At 47.5% G+C, this 18093-nt stretch overlaps 1 protein-coding gene across 6 annotated transcripts in view; it reads right to left on the reverse strand.

Annotated features, from left to right (window-relative positions):
• The window catches only part of AUH (AU RNA binding methylglutaconyl-CoA hydratase), a 353212-nt gene that overhangs the window by 187858 nt on the left and 147261 nt on the right, over positions 1–18093 (reverse strand). For 4 of the 6 annotated variants that reach the window (XM_043567031.1, XM_043567032.1, XM_043567028.1 and 1 more), the window contains 4 exons: positions 13162–13349; positions 10236–10286; positions 9059–9106; positions 874–1014 (listed from right to left, as the gene is read on the reverse strand). In XM_043567031.1, coding sequence (XP_043422966.1) covers positions 874–1014; positions 9059–9106; positions 10236–10286; positions 13162–13317 — 396 coding nt within the window. In that variant the 5' untranslated portion in view covers positions 13318–13349. Of the gene's footprint in view, positions 1–873; positions 1015–3683; positions 4324–9058; positions 9107–10235; positions 10287–13161; positions 13350–18093 lie in introns of those variants that run through there. The other 2 variants (XM_043567030.1, XM_043567033.1) reach the window with 2 other exon arrangements.

Raw genomic sequence — 18093 nt, forward strand, 5'->3', positions numbered from 1 at the left:
AACCGGTCACGAGCACCACGGAACAGCCCTCTACAAATGAGCCAGCAGACTCAGATGACGAGATGCTTTGCCTGAGGTGGGTCTCCTCACTGACCTTCTAAGAAACCTGGTCAAAGGGCTCCTGGATGCTCTCTAGAAACGCAGAGCGAACCCGTGACGCTCGCACTGAACGCGGGGCTTTGGGTGAGTGAGAGTGCAGAGCAGAGCGAGGTGCTCGCCACACTGCCCCAAGAGTATGGGGGACTCTCGAGCCACACGGGCTTCGTTTTTTGGTGAGTATCACACAAACCACGAGTCCCCAAACTCACGCTCTGGTCGCCGGCTGAGGGAGGCAATGCCCCGCTCCCAGCACCATGGCCGGCCCCATGTCCCGCCAGAGCGCAGTGATGAGACTTTGGGGCTCTGGGCATGGCGCCTGCCACTGATCCAGCCCTCCACTTTCTCGGCCCGCCAAGGGGCAAACCCGTTCCCAAGGGTCTCTAGGCGCTGGCTGCGAACAGGCAGCTATGGGACCCGGCAGTGGGGGGTAGGGGGAGAGCTCCCGACCCCACTGCCCTCCTGCATTCACTCTGTGCTCCAGGTTCTGACCCCCGGGAGTCACCCGAACTCTCCCTCTGGGGGGCTCTGGAGAGTAAACCCAGCACGGGAACAGCCGCAGAGCTTTGGGGCCTCACACGCGGTGGTCATTAACCCTAACGACCAGCCCAAATTCCCTCATCTTGTCCGTATTCACATCTGCAGTGATCTTGTCCGTGTTCCCTCCAACCAAAACAGGCAACACACACTTGAAAATGGGACAGACAAGCTGGTGGCTGAGCTCACTCTGCTGCCCCACAGGGGACAGTCAGCTCACTGAGGATGGCCTCCTCCTACCTTGTCTTCTTGGCCTCGCGCTGCAGGAACAGGACGATGGGGGCTGGCCCCAACAGCTCGAGCTCCGCGTCTTGGGCTGTCCTTGGCAACCTCAATGCCCCCTGCCGGGCACCCTGCTCTCTTACTGCCTGGAGAATGCACCTGAAAAATAGATGCCCCAAACCACATGCTTGAGGGTGGGGAGCCTGCCCTCTAAGGATCTGTTGGGGGGGGGGGTCTCCCAAAGCCAAGGACTCCGAAAGTCCAAAGGGATGGTGGGTTTTCAGGGCCTGGGACCCACAGGTATTTTGAGCAGAGGGTTCAATCCCTAACACCCGAAACACCTCCAAGCACAGTCTGTATACAGCCTGTGTCATCAATGCGGAAAAATGGTCCCCATTTTACCAAAACATTACCAAGGAACTTTTAAATGCTGTAGTTTTTCTTTCGGGACAAATGTACAGTTATTCTGTAATATAAGAAATTGATTTCATTGCCGTTTTGATAAAGCCCAATAACGCTGACCTACACATACATTAATAGTTAACTTGGTGGGTGGACGAAGAAATACAATAGCACAATTAAATACGAGAAAGCGTCTGCCTGCCAGGAGTTTCAGACCCCGGATCAGAGCGACTGTAGGACCTATCACAAGAGAGAGCCATGGTCCAGGGACACAAAGGGTCAATGGCCCGCCACCAACAAGCCCGCACGAGACACAAGCATTTCCCGTGGAGCATGGCATCTGTGAGCAACACCCAGCTACTTGGGTCCACCTACCTACAAAGCTCTAAGAAAAGTGGCCAGAAAAGTGATACTCTGTGACAAGCCATTTTGACAGCCAGAAGAGGAGGGGGGAAAAAGGACCAAGGAAAACCGTCTAGTTTTTAATGAATTTGAAATGATCCGTTAACTCCCAGAAATGAGTCAAGACAATCTGCGTTTTCTTTGGGCCATTATTGCAACTTTCCTTGTCTCCCAGCTTCTGTGACTCGCGAGGCCTCTTCTTTCCCAGAAAGGTTATAGATTAACCAGCACAAGCGTCCTTGAAAACCAGTGTGTCTCCTGCTCTGAGATGATGTGAAATGCTTTTCCCCTGAACGGGGACTGTGCTCAGTTAACCACCCTCCCCCCAGGTCTTCTTCATCTTCATCAGGACATTGGGGATCGTCACCACGTCGCCAGCGTGTGTCAGCTTGCCGTGGTTCTGAGTAAGGCCGCGCAAACGCTCTGCGTGCCGGAGGACAACGTGGGCAGCAGTCCGCCCCGTGGGGGGCAGCCCCCTCGAGCAGCCACCGGACTCGGGCACAGCGTCAGGACCACCCTAGCTCTGCCGAAAGAAAGACCACAGGAAAGGCGAACTTCGCAGACAAGTGGGCACTTTCCCCTCGCTCTGATACATGAGTCTGTGATCTCTGCAGTCACAAGGGGAGGAGCTCTTTGCTTTCAGATCCGCTCTGGTGACTTCATCCGAACTTGCAGGAAATTAAATGGTGCTCAATCAGCAGTAGACCACGCATCCGTGGGGAGAGACCAGTCATTCGGCACACGCTTGATATTTTCGCCATTCACGTAATTATTTCCCGCTCCATGAAAATGAACTGGCATTTGAACGTGTCACGGGCAGAACAACTCGGTCCTGAAATCTTAAGAAAATAAGGAACAGTACTTTACTTGCAAATTATCCTGCATGAAGTGAGCGGCGCAACTTTATCAGAAAACAAAGCGTGCACCTCGCTGGATACAATCGCCAGGGCCGAACGTGGAATTTACTACGCCCCCATCACACGAGGCCAACCGGCTGAGCGCTGCCCCCAAACGTGCAGGGCCAGCCGCACAGGTGACAGAGAACATCGCGCTGTCCTTCGGCACCAGGACACGGAGAGTGGGGACGGCCAAAGCCTGGCCGGGTAGGCTCTGGCACGCGGCAAGTCCACGCTCGCCTATCTCAAGGCTTTTCAAATGGAGGAGGAGAGTTCAGTTTCGCAAAATGAAAAATAATAATAAAACTTTCAAAGTCGATGCGCTTCCCAAGAGCAAGGAAGCATCGGTGCTGAGCGTGGGAATGCACAGGACAGGCGGTCACCCACGCAGCCAACCGCACTCGACAGCAACAGAGCACGGGTGTGGGATCAGGGAGGACAGTGGGGCACCACCATGGTCCGGTCATCATGCGGTGCCCGTCCTGGGAAAGCGGGGCCTTCCCGGTGCTGCCAGCCTCGGGCCCGGACACAGGCTCGGGGAAGGCAGCCTGGTTTGATAACGTACAAAAGAAAGCTGGCCGGAATCTGTTTAGGGAGCTGGAACGTTCCCCCTGCACCACACACTGAATTCTACAGCTCACTGTGCCCTGCACACATGGTACCTGCCCCCTCCCCCGGCGAGGCTGTCCGCTCAGACGTGCCCCCGAGCCCCTCCGAATCTACTCACTTTGCCTGGCCAGCGGTTAGAAGCGGGAGACGGGGTGGCCGTGTTCACCTCCTTCCTCACTGAAACCAGATGCGCAAGAGCCGGGGGTGGGAAACACTCACACTCCACGGCCGCAGGCCCCTTAGGACAGCCCGGCCCCGGCGGCACGGCTCTGTCCCCCAGTGAGACTGGTGGATGGGGCCCTCTTCCGGGGCGGTCGTCCAAGGGCGCCACCGCCAAGCCTCCAGTGCGCCTCACGAGGCCTTGGGCCCCCGTCTCTGACCGGGTTACCTTCCCACCATCCGCACTGCATTCTAAGACTCAAGAGGTCACCTCACAGAATGGGCGTGGAAAGCTGGTTTCCTCTAAAAGCCAACACGCGATGATGTATTCAATTCAGAAAGAATGGGGTAAGAGAGAAATTCCCAGGTTTTCTTTTCACCGATTTTATTTATATTTGGTAATTTTCACTCAGAGAACCTATCAATTCCTCTTCCAGTCAGAGATGCATGTATGTGTGCGTGTATACACATTCCCTTAGAAACTTTATTTGGTATGACTTCACATTTTTTGGTATATAGAAATAATTTTATTTCGTATTGCAGCACAGTAGACATACAATCAATATTATTTCCTAGAGTGTGCAATATAGAAATTATTCACATTAAAAAATTAAGAACAGAAAGCCTCGTATGCAGGAAATATTTAAAACTGTGTACCTAACTTTGAATCAGTTTCTGACAGCGCAGACTACTAGCTTTATAAACCTGAATGAATATGACATGAGACACGTTTGAACAAAGTACACAGATGGGTCCGCTCCAGATGCCTAATTCACTAGACGGAGGGCGCGTTCTTCACTTTGGTCAGTGGGATTCCAGGTGCTGAGGCAAATGTGGATCTGAAAGATACTTCCAGAAGTACACGTCTTACAGTGGCATTTGAAAGGTTTGTTTCTTCTATTCTCCTTTATAGCGAGGGGACCTTTTCTCTTTAAAAGCAAGAAGACCTTCAAGCCTGTCTTTTGTTGAAATAGTCTAGAGAGACAAAACATTATGTTACCTAAACCAAAAAAGAAAAACTGTAAACGTTGAACAAGCTTTATGTAAAAAAAACAAAACAAAAACCAGAAAATAATCTAAAATTTGAATCCTACTAATCATTTGAAGGATTCTGTTACCAAATTGACCATTCATTTTCCAAATATGCCCCCCACCCTCATTTCAAATGTACATTAAAAAAACCAACAGGCCTTATCTTTTACATAGTTTTAGGTTTACAAAACATTGAGCAGAAAGGTCAGCCTCCCATACACTTCCTTCAAGCCCCCGGGGTCTATGTGTCACAACTGAGGAACCAGTACTGATCCAGTATTATTCCCTACAGTCCAGTTTCCACGGGCCGCTGTGCTGCTTCTGTGCTGGATTTTCACAAAGCACAGTCACATACCCACCACTACAGGATCATACAGAACAGCTGACCTGCCCTAAGCACACTCATCCCGGCCCTTCGCTGCCTTCTCCAGAAGGTCACAGACTTGGAATCCTGTCGTATGCGACCTTTCTCGACGGAAGTCCTTCACTGAGCAGTATGAGGCTGAGGCTCTTTCGTGTCTTTTGGTGGCAGGACAGATCATTTCCTTTTATCGCTGAATAAGACACCAGTGTATGGATGCACCTTAGTTTATCCATTCACCTTGGCTGCTTCCAAGTTTGGAAATTCTGAATAAAGCTGCTAAAACAGTGCAGACTTTTGTGCAGATGTAAGGTTCAACTCACTCGGGTAAATACACAGTCGTACGATTGCTGGGTCATGTGGGAAGATTCCACTTAGCTCTTAAGAGATGGGCAAATTGGTATTTTGTTTGTACTTGCATTTCTTTTTTCTTTTGCAGTTTATTTATTTTTGAGGGAGAGACAGAGTGTGAGCGGTGGAGGGGCGGAGAGAGAGGGAGCCACAGAATCCGAAGCAGGTTCCAGGCTTTGAGCTGTCAGCACAGAGCCTGACGCGGGGCTCAACCCCACAAACTGTGAGATCATGACCTCAGCCCAAGTCAGAGGCCTAACCAACCAAGCCCCCCAGGTGCTCCTGTATTTGCATTTCTTAATGACACACAATGTGGAGCATGTTCTATGCTTATCTGCCATCCATGTATCTACTTTGGTGAGGTGTCTGTTCAGATCTTTCCCCCACTTTTTAATGGGTTATTTTCATACTGTTGAGTGCTAAAAGTTCCTTGTATGTATTGGACACGAGTCCTTTATCAGGCAGCCGTGAGGATCTCTTCCTGCTCTCTTCACAGTGTCTTTTGCAGAGTGGAAGTTGGTAATTTTAATAAAATCAAACATTAATTTTTTCTTTCACAGATATTATACTTTTGGTGTTGTATCTTAAAAAAGCGATCGCCAAACCCAAATACACCTACATTTTCTAGGTGATCTTGAAGACATTGGGTCTATGGCCCACTTTGAGTTAATTTTTGTGAAGGTTGTGACGTCGGTGTCCAGGTTCATCTTTTTGTAGCTCAATGTCCATCTGCTTCAGTACTGTTTGTTTTCAAGACTATCTTTTCCCCCACTGAATTGCCTTTGCTCTTTTGTCAAAGATCATTTTATTTTGTTTATTTATTTTTGAGACAGAGAACGAGTACGGGAGGGGCAGAGATAGGGGTGGGGGACAGGGTTTCTGAAGCAGGCTGTGAGCTGTTAGCACAAAGCCTGATGTGAGGCTCAAATCTATGAACTGTGAGATCATGACCCAAGCCGAAGTTGGACGCTTAACTGAGCCACCCAGGTGCCCGAAAGATCATTTTACTTTCTAGGAGTCCACTTATATAACTATTTTATATGAATACACTCTGGACTCCTTATTCTGTTCCACTGATCCATTTACCTGTTCTTTTGCCAACTCCAAACTGTCTTGATTATTGTAGCTTTACAGTAAGTCTTGGAGTCAGGTAGTGTCAGTCCTCCAACTTTGTTCTTCTTCAATACTGGGTTGGCTCATCTAAGTCTTTGAACTTTTCATAAAAGCTTTAGAACTGGTTTGTCAATACAGACTTGCTTATTTTTATCGGGATTGCACTGAATCTATAAATAAAGTTGGGAAGAAGTGATTTCTTCGTAATGAGTCTTACTATCCATGAACATGGGGTATCTATTTACTTAGATCTTGATTTCTTTCACCAGTTTTGTAGTTTTCCTCCTATAAACCTTGTACTTTGTTTTAAATTTACACTTAAGTATTTTGCATTTTTTTTTTTGTGCTAAGGTAAATGACGTTATGCTTTTAATTTCAAATTCTAATTCTTCGTTGCTGGTATATAGGTAAAGCAACTGACTTTTGCTTATTAAACTTCTATCATGCAATGTTGGTCTAACTACTTATGACTGTTTTGTTCTTGTTGTTGTTGATTCTTTGGGATGTCCCACATGGACAATCATGTCTTCTATGAAGTTTTGTTTCTTCCTTCCCAATCTGTATATATTTATTTCCTTTTTCTCATCTTCCTACATTAGCCATGATTTCTAGCAGATGTTGAAAAGGACACGTGAGAGGGATGCCCTTGCCCTATTCTTGCTCATTCAGTATGATGTTAGCTGTAGGTTCTTTTGTAGAAGTTCTTATGAAGTGAGGAAGCTCCTGTCTAATCACAGTTTGCTGAGTTTTCACTACAAATGGGTGCTGGATTTTGTCACATGCTTCCCCCCACCCCGATCTGTTGATACGATCATGTGATTTTCCTGTTTAGGCTTTGATATAATGGATTACAGTGATTTCAGTGTTACCTGGCTTCCACATCTAGAAAAAAAATCTCATTTGGTTGTGGGATACAATTGCTTTTATACATTGCTGGATTCGATTTGCTAATATTTTGTTGAGAATTTTTACATCTACATTCATGAGAGATAAAGGTCTGTGGTTTTCCTTTCTTGCAATGTTGGGTTCTGATTATCAGGGTAATACTGGCCTCAGAATGAATTAGGAAGGGTTGTTTCTTCTTCTATCTTCTGGGAAAGATCATTAAAAACTCATATAATTTCTACCTCAAATGTTTGGTAGAATTCACTCGAGAAACTGGGTCTGGTGCTTCCTATTTTGGAAGTTTATTAATTACTGATTTAATTTCTTTAACAAGCATAGGGCTATTCAGATTATCAATTTCTCCTCGTGTGAGTTTTCGTATGTTGTGTCTTCCAAGGAAGTGGTCCGTCTCATCTAGGTCATCAAATCTGTGGGCACAGAGTTTTTCACAGTATTCCTTTCTTATTCTCTCAATGTCCATGGGATCACTAGGGATGGCCCTTCAGGTGGCCCTTCTTGTATTTCTGATATGGGTAATTTTTATCTTCTCTCTTCCTTGGTTGGCCTGCCTAGAAGTTTATCAATTTTACAGATCTTTACAATTACCAATTTTTTGTTTTGTTGGGTTTTTTCCTTCTGTTTTTCTATTTTCAGTTTCATTGATATCTGTTCTAAAGCTTGTTATTCCTTTTCTTCTACTTACTTTGAATTCTATTTGCTCTCCTTTTTCTACTTTCCTGAAGTGCAAAGTTATTATTAATTTTAGATCTTTCTTCTCTCATACATGCATTCGATGCTAAAATGCTGGTGTAAGCAGTATTTTTGATAAATTCCCACAAAGTCTGGTACTGTATTTTCATTTTGATTTAATTCAAAATATTTTTTAATTCCTCTTGAGACTTTGACACGTGTTATTTAGAAGTATGTTGTCTAGCGTGCATTAAAAAGATTAATCCCACCATTAATAGATGTGATTTCCCAGCTATCCTCTTGTTATGATTTCCAGTTTAATTCCACTGTGATTTGACGGAATGTTTAGGATTACTGTTCCCTTACATTTTGTAAGGTGTGATTTGTGGCCAAATATGCTTAAAAAAGTTTTCTCCAGATGCTAAGGCTATTTGTAAGTGTGCAATTTACTTCATTCATGGCACGCTCATCACCAGCACCACCATGTGCATCAACAGGTGGTAATTTATACAGAGACCAGGCATAGAGGAACACTCTATCTATCCCTCCTAATTTATGACACTGCCATGATTAAATGGGAGGTGAAGCAATTTCAAATTCTCACTAAAGGCACAACAAAATTCTTTTGCTACTTTAGATGCCCTACACAAAGCTACATCTTTTAGGAAGGGGAGGGGAGGGGAGGGGAGGGGAGGGGAGGGGAGGGGAGGAAAGGAGAGGAGAGGAGAGGAGAGGAAAGGAGAGGAGAGGAGAGGAGAGGAGAGGAGAGGAAAGGAGAGGAAAGGAGAGGAAAGGAGAGGAAAGGAGAGGAAAGGAAGATTTGTTCCTCTATACAAAGCCCTACTAATTTGTGTATGGAACAGAAAACTGCATACAGTGAATCAGGGCACTGTCAGTGGGCAGGAAGGAAGGCTCAGAAACAATGCATCTCACACACTGATGTTCCCCAGCAGGCCCATGTTCGCTCCACTGCCTGCCTCCCACCTGTCTACATGAGAGTGAGGGTTCAAATCCATCTCCACAAAATACGTGAGCCAGAGAGACATCTACAGTATGAGTGATACTAACTTAATTAAGAGTTTTTAAAATTACGTAAACAAGAGACATTAGTAAATGGAATGGAATCAGGGATAAGAGCTGGTAATAGTCAAACAGCAAACACAGCTAATTTCGACCCATTTTTATGGTTTTGAAAGGGGCAGGAGTGTAATCTTGTTCAGAGAGACAATTCATCTGACTCATGCAGAAGGTACAGAGAATTTGTAAGAGGTGTCCTCACTGAATTAGTGGCTGTATTACATACCTGAGCATAACAAGCTTCTTCTATGGCTAATCCTGTTACTAAATCAACCTGAGAATAAAAACATAATATAATTTCAGCAGGAATTATTTTTTAAAATCTGGAACACTCCATATAAATTCAAACTAGTAACGCTTTTCCAAAAGAACAGAATTGATGTAAGACGACAAATCAAAAGTATGACCATTATAAGAATTCTGGAACCAGGCTGCCTGGGTTCAAATTCTGACTCTACCGTGTAGGAGCTGTGTAGCCTTGGGTAAGTTAGGTGATAAGCTCTCTGTGCCTCAGGCACATCTGAACAAGAGACTCACCACAGCATCTACCAGGTGGGGGTACTGGGAGAATTAAATAAGCTAATCTAGGGGAAGGCTTTATACAGCACCCTGGCATGGTCCAGCACGAGAAGGCATCTGCTATTAGTATTGTTATGATTATGCAAGAAGTCTTAAAAACCAAACACTCGGGAAATTTTTTCCGTTGTGTTTATTGCTAACAAATTCAATCTCTTTTTTATGGCTACGAAGCCCAGAGAGACATGGTGGTCTCTGAGTCTGCAAGAAAGAAGTATCTTTCTTTCTTCACAATTCCGTAATTTAGCCCAAACATCTATTGCAACGAACGCCTGCTGTAAACAGGCACCTGCATTGCTTCCTTGCCCTGCCTGCTTCTCTCCTGGCCTGGGGCCTCCACTCCCGGGAAGCCGCCTCCCCAGGGTAACCCCAGGACGCTCCAAAGTCTTGCCTTGTTAATGAGGGATCCTTGCACAAAGCACGTTGAGAAATCATAGGTAAAGAGAGCCAGGCTCCGCTCTGAGCTTGGGAGTTGTTCCTAGAATGCTTTCTCATCATGCAGCACTGGTGTTGAGAATACACAGGATACCCTTTTCTTTTGGTCTCGTATGAGCCACTAGCCAATAAATCTGTCTCTTCGCCGAATGGCAAAAACAGCCAGCATGTCACAAGCTGCAGGACATGAGTGAAATTCCCTAATTCTGTGATGAAGATACTGGATCGGCAACAGCTAAGGCAGAACAAAATCGATAATATAGCTAAAAATACCCTCGGTAGCTTACGGTAACGGTAGCATTGAAATAGCTGGATTTACAACATTAACAAATAAACAGAATTAAGTCTCCACCACCAACTCCAATAGCAATCTCAAGCAGCAAGGCACTTACCTCCATCCCTTGATTAATTGCTAATTTTGCCACTCTCATCGCAACAGGTCCCTAAAATTCAATTAAAGAAACAGATTTTCATTACTATTTATGCAAAGTATGTTGTACAGCTCAGTAAAATTCAGAAATTCCCATCGCTGGGCCCGTGGCAAAGATGCAACAAAAGCTATAAGACGGTTAACGGGGGGATTTCCTTCGGGCCTTGGCACAAGTCTGCTGCCTGGACAACTGTACATGCCTGCAGGCCAGCAGGGGCCGTGTGCCCAGGAGGGGGCTGACCATTCTCCGGCGAAGCTCCCAACAGGTGAGGTAGGGCAAGGAAGAGGCGACGAAACACCACGGCCCCGGGTGCACGACGGGAGCGCGGGCTGCAGGGGAGGCTCCCGTCAGCACCCGTGCCGGACACTGGCTCCACACCGGAGCTCCGCGGGCACCTGTGACCCAGCGTGACGATGACGTGCCCTCCAGGCAAGTTCCCCACACCACGCGGAAGCTGACAGCCCAGAGAAGTCCTTCAGGACGAGGGAAGGTCACGGAGGGAAGGACCAGGTGTCCTTTGTGAGGAGAACGTTAACTCTTGTCGTTTTTGAAAACCACAACGCGCCAGACGGAATTTAGCTGTTTGATCACATTTGAAATTCCTCAAAACTGTTCGTGGGTGATGAGTTAGAAGTGTCTTTTGAATTAAAATGCAAAATGGGCTCTAAATACCAGGCGCAACAGGGGACACCCATAAATGAACAAATAACGGCACGAGGCATGGCAAAGGTCGCTTTCCCCTCGCAGGGCCTTCAATGGTCACCTTTAACCCGTCTGAATCCCCTTCCGAAGTCACATGCTCATTAATCATCTTCTTCAGAGGCCACAGGTTTTCAAGGCTCGGACAAGTATCTCAGAATTCCTGACGATGTGACTTGCACGTGTGGAACACACACTAGGACCGTTTTCTTTAAGGTTGTCAACCCTTTCTGTTGTTGTTTTAAGCAGGGTGCTCCCGTCTGTGAGACCTTCTCTACTCCCTGGTATCTAGCCGCTGACCCCGACCGGGTGCTTGTCCGACTTCCGTGCGCACAAACCCCCAGCCCCCTGTGAAAGCCCAGCAGGGGCTGGGGACGTGCTTCTGAGGGACGCCGGGGCTGCTCGTCTACAGAGCACACTCTGGGCAGCAAGGTTGCCTAAACTGGAGAGACAGGAAAATGGAAAGGCTAGTAGATGATAATGCTTATTTAACTGGCTTCTTTCAAAATACAACACCAGCACTTCTTCTGGACATCTTTTTTCTCAAACAGGAAAACGGAAGTGACGCCCAATACAGAAATCAAACGGAAATTCTAATTTGAGAGAGGCTGTCCAATTATCTGGAAGACTCATCATTCAGTGACAAAAACCAAACGTGAAGAGTATCGTCCCTCAAATTTTGCTCTGTAACTTTTGCATATCGTCCAGTTACACGTTTTCTGGACCACGCAGCATCTCCCTTGGCCCAAGGAAAAAGTCCTCAGAGGCACGTCCTTCGCAGGAAAGGGACAGAGGGTGAGGACCCCCGGTCCGCCACGCGGTCAGATGGCGGGTGGGGAGGCGGTGCCCTCGGGCAGGAGAGGCGTGGGCAGGGGTGGGGCGGCAGGAGACGAGCCCTGAGGCACAGAGCCGCCGAGGGAGGGAGCTGAGCACCGCTGTGCAATGAGCAGAAGAGGCTGTGAAGGGCAGAGCAGGAAGGACACCACGACCTTGACCTTTCTTAACCACACCCCTTGTTTCAGCGCACACGTGGGTTGGTGTTAGAGCTTTAATACCAAGGTTTCAGTGAGAGCCTTTTCGTTTTTCCCTTAAAGCACTGAAAGTCTCTATCTGCTCTCTCTCAACTGCGAGTGTGGGGCTGCGTGTTCCTCACACGGGGAGCAGACGACGCGGGGGCCCCGTCCCGGCAGAGCCCACGGCCAGCTAAGTGAGAAGCAGGGAAGGGTCCCCGGCAGGCGGGGTGGCTCCAGAGGGCGACCCGGCAGACCCGGGCGTTCGTCTGGCCACGGGCCACTCCGGCACCGCCCTCCGAAACGGGAGGCGAAGCTCTGAGCCAAGGCGGGAGGAAGACGCATCTCTCCGGAGGGAGGCTTCCCGAGATTCCCGGAAGGATCCGCGGCCCCCGAAACAGCTTCCGCAACCTGTCCGCGTCAAGCGGCGCAGCTGGAGAGGAAGTGATCGTGCCTGCGGTGGCGGCGAGGGGGCTGCCAAACTTGAAACCGCACTAGGGAGACGGCAAATCACGAACCGCTTACACAGCAAAAGTCCTCTCATCCGCGATTTCAGAAGCGAGGCGTCCGCGAGAGACACACGGGAGAGAAGGAACGGAGCCACCCAGAACGAGCCCCGCGACGCGACGCGGCGGCCGACGCGACTCGTCGGCCACGCGACGCGTCGGCGCCGTCCTTTGCGAGCGCACGCGCACGCGCACTGCTCCGGGCTCGCAGCCTTCAGCGCGGGGAGGACTCGCCACACGCGGCGCCCGGGGAGACGCACGGCCGCCGCGGTACGGGCCCCCCGCCCCGACCCGGCCGCGGCCAGGGCGGTCCACGCTGCCGTGCTCGGCCGCGGTCTCCCCGGCACGTGTGTCCCCACGGGCTTCCCCCCATCCGTCCAGGTACACGGCGCAGCTCAGAAGCCGCCAGTAGGTTCCGGCACAGGTGCCGACGTGCGTGGGACGCGTCGTCGGGGCGCGGCCACAGTACGGGCCCCCCTTTCTCTTCACATCTCGAACTTGAATTCCGAAGGCTCTTCATGTGCGGCGAATCGTTTCCGGTTTTAAGGCCACCACGTACTCTTCTACTTGGCACGCGGGACAAGGCGATCCCAGGCACGTGAGAGGGCTGTTGCGTCAATTTGCTATAAAGTTATTTAAACAGAGAGAAAACGGAAATGCAATTAGAAGTACCTGAGGTAAAAACTCTCTTGCTAGGTCCAAGGCCTTGCGGTACGCGGCGTCCCCCTCCTGGTTCTGTTCTAGAACGTGGCTGATCAAGCCCACTGCTTTGGCTTCTTGGCCATCGAGCACGCGGGCAGAGAAGATGAGCTCTTTGGCCAGCGACATCCCGATAGCGCGCGGCAGGCGCTGCGTCCCCCCTGCGGAGAGAATGGGGGAAATGCGGGCAATGATTTCGCACCTTGTAGTCTTAGCATTTCAGTGTTTCGCTTCTTCATTTATCAAACAAACCGGGGCCAGAAGCTTACGTGTCAAAATTAGTACGTAGAAAACTACTTCAAAGCAGAATGCAATTAGTTTATAAAATTAAAAATCCCCCCAAAAGCACTGGAGTACCTTCTGTAATTATTAAGGGATTCTGGCTCTGTTCATTCCTTGTAACGCAGCTGCTGTGTTCCCAAATCGAATCCACAAACATCACCACCTCAGGGGCCTTGCGACACAGAGCGGTGGGCAAGCAATACTGTCCCTTAGCGCGTTTCACCCAGAGGGATGACAGGTCCATAAGGTGGGGCACCTTTCATTAACTTTGGATAAAACTTGTCCAAGCCTGAAATCTAACTCATGTGCTTCTTTTTAAAAATTTTTTAATGTATATTCATTTTTGAGAGAGATAGAAAGAGAGAGACAGAGTGTGAGCAGGAGAGGGGCAGAGAGAGAGAGGGAGACACAAAATCCAAAGCAGGCTCCAGGCTCCGAGCTGTCAGCAGGGCTCGAACCCACGAACCGTGAGGTCATGACCTGAGCTGAAGTTGGATGCTTAACCCACTGAGCCACCCACGCGCCCCATAACTCATGTGCTTTTTAAGGAATCACTGACGGTAAACGAACTGCAAACTGATTTTAATTTAATAAAAATAAAGCTAGATAAATCTTCGTGAGACAACTCGGTGCTGGTAGAGAGTCCAAGTCACTCCTGGCGCACTACCCACCGATCCATCTAGAGCTCTGCTCTGCTACCTACTAGTGACGAGGCCAGGATCTCGTTAAAAAGAAGGCTGGGCAAAAACAGGTAATGTCCTTATTCGGCAGCTTTCATTTCTACCAAGAAGAATATGGAAGCAGCTACGTTAGGATTCCCATAAATCTCATTCTGAAGACAGCCGCTGGGCTGCCCAAGGGCACTGGTGGCCAGGAAGCAGGGGAGCAGAGCGACTGTCAAGCTGCAGAGAAAAAGCAAGGTGATGGCCTGCCACCCAGACGAGGTCACTGTGTTTTGTTTGGCCCGCAAAGTTTAGAATTTTATTTTTATGTATTAGTTGCCAACATTTAAAAAATGGGTGGAGGTTTCAGGTGGGAACTGATTTCCACCGGGAGGCCCATTTGAGACACAACACATCCATGTGGCCACAGCCCCTCTCCTCTGTTGCCAGGACTTTAGCCTGACAAGCTCTGCTTTCTGGGAGACAACTTTGAAAGGAGGGGCGCCTGGGTGGCTCAGTCAGTTGAGCATCCGACTCTTGAATTCAGCTTGGGCCACACCCTCATGGTTTGTGAGGTCAAGCCCCGCATGGGGCTCTGCACTGACCCCCTGGAGCCAGCTTGGGATTCTCTCTCTCTCTGCCCTTCCCCACTCACATGTGCATCTCTCTCTCTCTCTCTCTCTCTCTCTCAAAATAAATAAAATTTAAAAGAAAACCGAGATCTTTCTTATTCTCACCTCAATCAAAAGTGGCACAATGAAAAATAAAGATCACAAGTTGCAGAAAGCATGTTTCCCTTTAGTAATGAAGTATCTTCCTACGTTTTTAACGAACAAAGCATGTCTGCATTGGAAGAACACAATTTAAGAAGATATTATTAAGCAACTATGTTAAGAACCATGTGCAGCTATTTAGAAAATGTGGGTGACGTAGAAAAAAAGAGAAACAAACACAAACCTCAACGAACTGGGAAAGGACTGGTATTTTCAATAAGGATTGGTTTTGAGGGTAAATAAAATGAGTAGGGCTTCTGTAGACTACAGTTATTGTTTCTACTGTTCAATTAGAGATGGTGAGTTTATAAGTGTTTTACTCGATAAGGCAGGAAATGTGCATCTGAAAAAAAATGAAGCATTGACAAACTTGAATCTAACTATAAACGGCGACGTTGCTTGGCCTGGTAAAGACAGGTCTGAGAACGCACGGGACAAGCACCAGGGAAAAGGGCAAGTTATCTATGGCGTTTCCAATGGCAGCTGATGAGAACAGAGATATCAATAATACAACCCAGTATTTACTCATGGAGCAGATGGGAACTTTTATGAGATGGATTCATGAGAATGTATGGACATCGTATTCATGATGAGCACAACACTAGGAAATGATTCTCTTTCATGTTCTGTGGAAAGTCTGATGTAGACTGGTCAAAATTAACAAATGTGAGCTTCAGGGATCGTTGCTAACGCCGCACTTGTTATTCAACCGAAACTCGAGTCTTGCAAGGCGGCCAAGCTTACACCCATTCGTTATTTCATTTCATTCAGAGGATCGTTCTCCGGGAACGAGGGCTTTGTAGAAATTAAAGACAGGAACAGTAATGAAACGAAGACCAGAAAACACATCCACTGCCCTGAGCTGAACGGCACATAACTCAAGCTCTGCCCGGTGACATGGGCGAGGGCCAGAACGATCTGCTGGAGGTCGTGGCCTGAACGAGGGTCAAAAGACAAGGGGAAGGGGGCTTTCTGTTCCTGCTGGAAATGACGCATCAGAGGAGCTGGGAAAACCCGCACCTTGGCTCACCAACACTGCATCTAAGACTCAGCCTTTGGGGGGACATCACAAGCCATCTGCCCTAGGAACCTCATGTAAGTGTACCATGACGGCCGCTTGTCCTTCTGTGTCTGGTTTTACTGCACTAAAGCATACCGTGCTCCAGGCTCACCCTGCTATGGCGTGTCCGCGCTTCCTTTTAAGGCTCAGTAATATTCCACTGTATGAATACGACGTCTTATTTATTCACTGACCCGGTGATGGACACTTGGGTCGTTTCCACCTTTCAACTATCAAGAGTAATGCTGCGATGCACATGCGCCACAAGTACCTCTTTGAGACCCTGCTTTCTTATTCTTTTGGGTAGATACCCAGAGGTAGAGTTGTTAGACCATACAGTAAATCCAGGTTTAACTTTTTGGAGGAACAGCCATACCGTTTTCCTGGTAGCTGCACCATTTTACATTCTTATCAACAGGGTGCAAGGATTCCAATTTCTCCACATTCTCAGCAACATTTGCAATTTTCAGGGGTGTTGGTTTTTTTGAAGGGGGGAGGGAGGGCTTGATGGTAACCATCCTAACTGGTGTGAAATTGTACCTCGCTGTGGTTTTTGATTTACATTTCCCTAACAACTAGTCGGGTTGAACTTCTTTTCATCTGCTTATTGGCCATTTGTGTATCTTCTTCAGAGAAACGTCTATTTAAGTCCTTCGCCCATTTTTTAAATGGGTTGTTTTTTTGTTGTTGTTGAGATGAAGGGGTTCCGTATGTATTCTGGACAGTAACCGTTTATCAGATAGATGATTTGCAAATATTTCTTCTCATTCCATGGACTGCCTTTTCACTCTGTTGACTGTCCTTTGAGGCACAAAAGTGCTTTTAATTTTAATTTTAATTTTGATGAAATCCAATTTTTTTTTCTTACATTGCCTGTGCTTTTGGTGTTGTATCCAAGAAATCATTGCCAAATCCAATGTCACAAAGTTCTTCCACTGTTTTCTTCTAAGAGTTTTACAGTTTCAAAACTGACATTAAGGTCTTTGATCCATTTTGGGCTAATTCTAATACGTGGTGTAAGGTAAGGGTCCAGCTTCATTCTTTTGCAGGTGGATTGTCCAGTTTTCCAAGTACCATTTGCTGAAAGAGGCACTCTTAAATAGTTACACAAATACATTATTTAATTCACTCACTCCCACGGAAATTCTGTCTTTAGGAAAACTATCTGGTGAAAACTTATCTAGCTCAGTTTCCTATGCTGCAATCAGTTTGCGGCAAAGACTGGGGTGGAGCTGGGGGCGACTTCCCCGTGCTCCTCCCAGTCATATAAAATTTGTGATCTCGAACTTTATAAAAATGACGTGACCTGTTTGGTTTGCCTTTCTCAGTTAATATGAACAGCTTTGAGCAAAGAGCCGTGCACGTGGAGGTTACTAAACCACGGGGCATTATGACACAAAATGCTACACATGATCAGTGAGGGATCTCAGATGTCCAACAGTATCTCAGGGATAGTCACCCTAAATAGAGAGTATTTTTATGTCAACATTCTACGCCAGCTCGGAAGTACTTCTGTTTACGGACAGCTATATGACATAATACAATTAGACAAAACACTCGTGCTCGTCAGGGGAGTCAAAGCTCAGCGCAGCACCACACCAATTACCTAATTATTTAACACAAAATGAATTCACTGGGGGAGTGTATGTGCAGAAAACTAATCCGTCACCTATGAATTACACTTCCTCCTTCATGACATTAAGCATAGGATTAAAATAAACAAACACAGAACAATACAGCTTCTAGTAAAGTCACTGATAAGTCCAGCGGTGAGCAGGGGGGCAGGCAGTGTGTGTGTGTGGGGGGGGGGGGTAGAACGGGGAGCCACTGCCCCCACCTGACGAAGCAGGGAGGTCAGCAACAGAGCGGGAACCGCAAGCACCCAGGATTTGTTCACATCCGAACATAATTTGCTCCCGGCACTCGTATCCTGGAAGCAGGCAGCTGTGAGCCACGTCTGAAGCCACAGACAAAAATAACAGGATGAAAACACTCAAAATGGAGTCTGTCTGGTCTTGCTGCTTTTGCTTGTAATCTATCAACGGGACAAAAATGAATGTGTGGCTGCAGTTTTTAGTTGGTTGAGTCTTTTCCTTTACTTACTAATTTTCAAAATAATAAGGTGGTT

Source organism: Prionailurus bengalensis, chromosome D4 (genome assembly GCF_016509475.1).
Source record: "Prionailurus bengalensis isolate Pbe53 chromosome D4, Fcat_Pben_1.1_paternal_pri, whole genome shotgun sequence".
In the NCBI taxonomy this organism is placed as follows: Eukaryota; Metazoa; Chordata; class Mammalia; order Carnivora; family Felidae; genus Prionailurus; species Prionailurus bengalensis.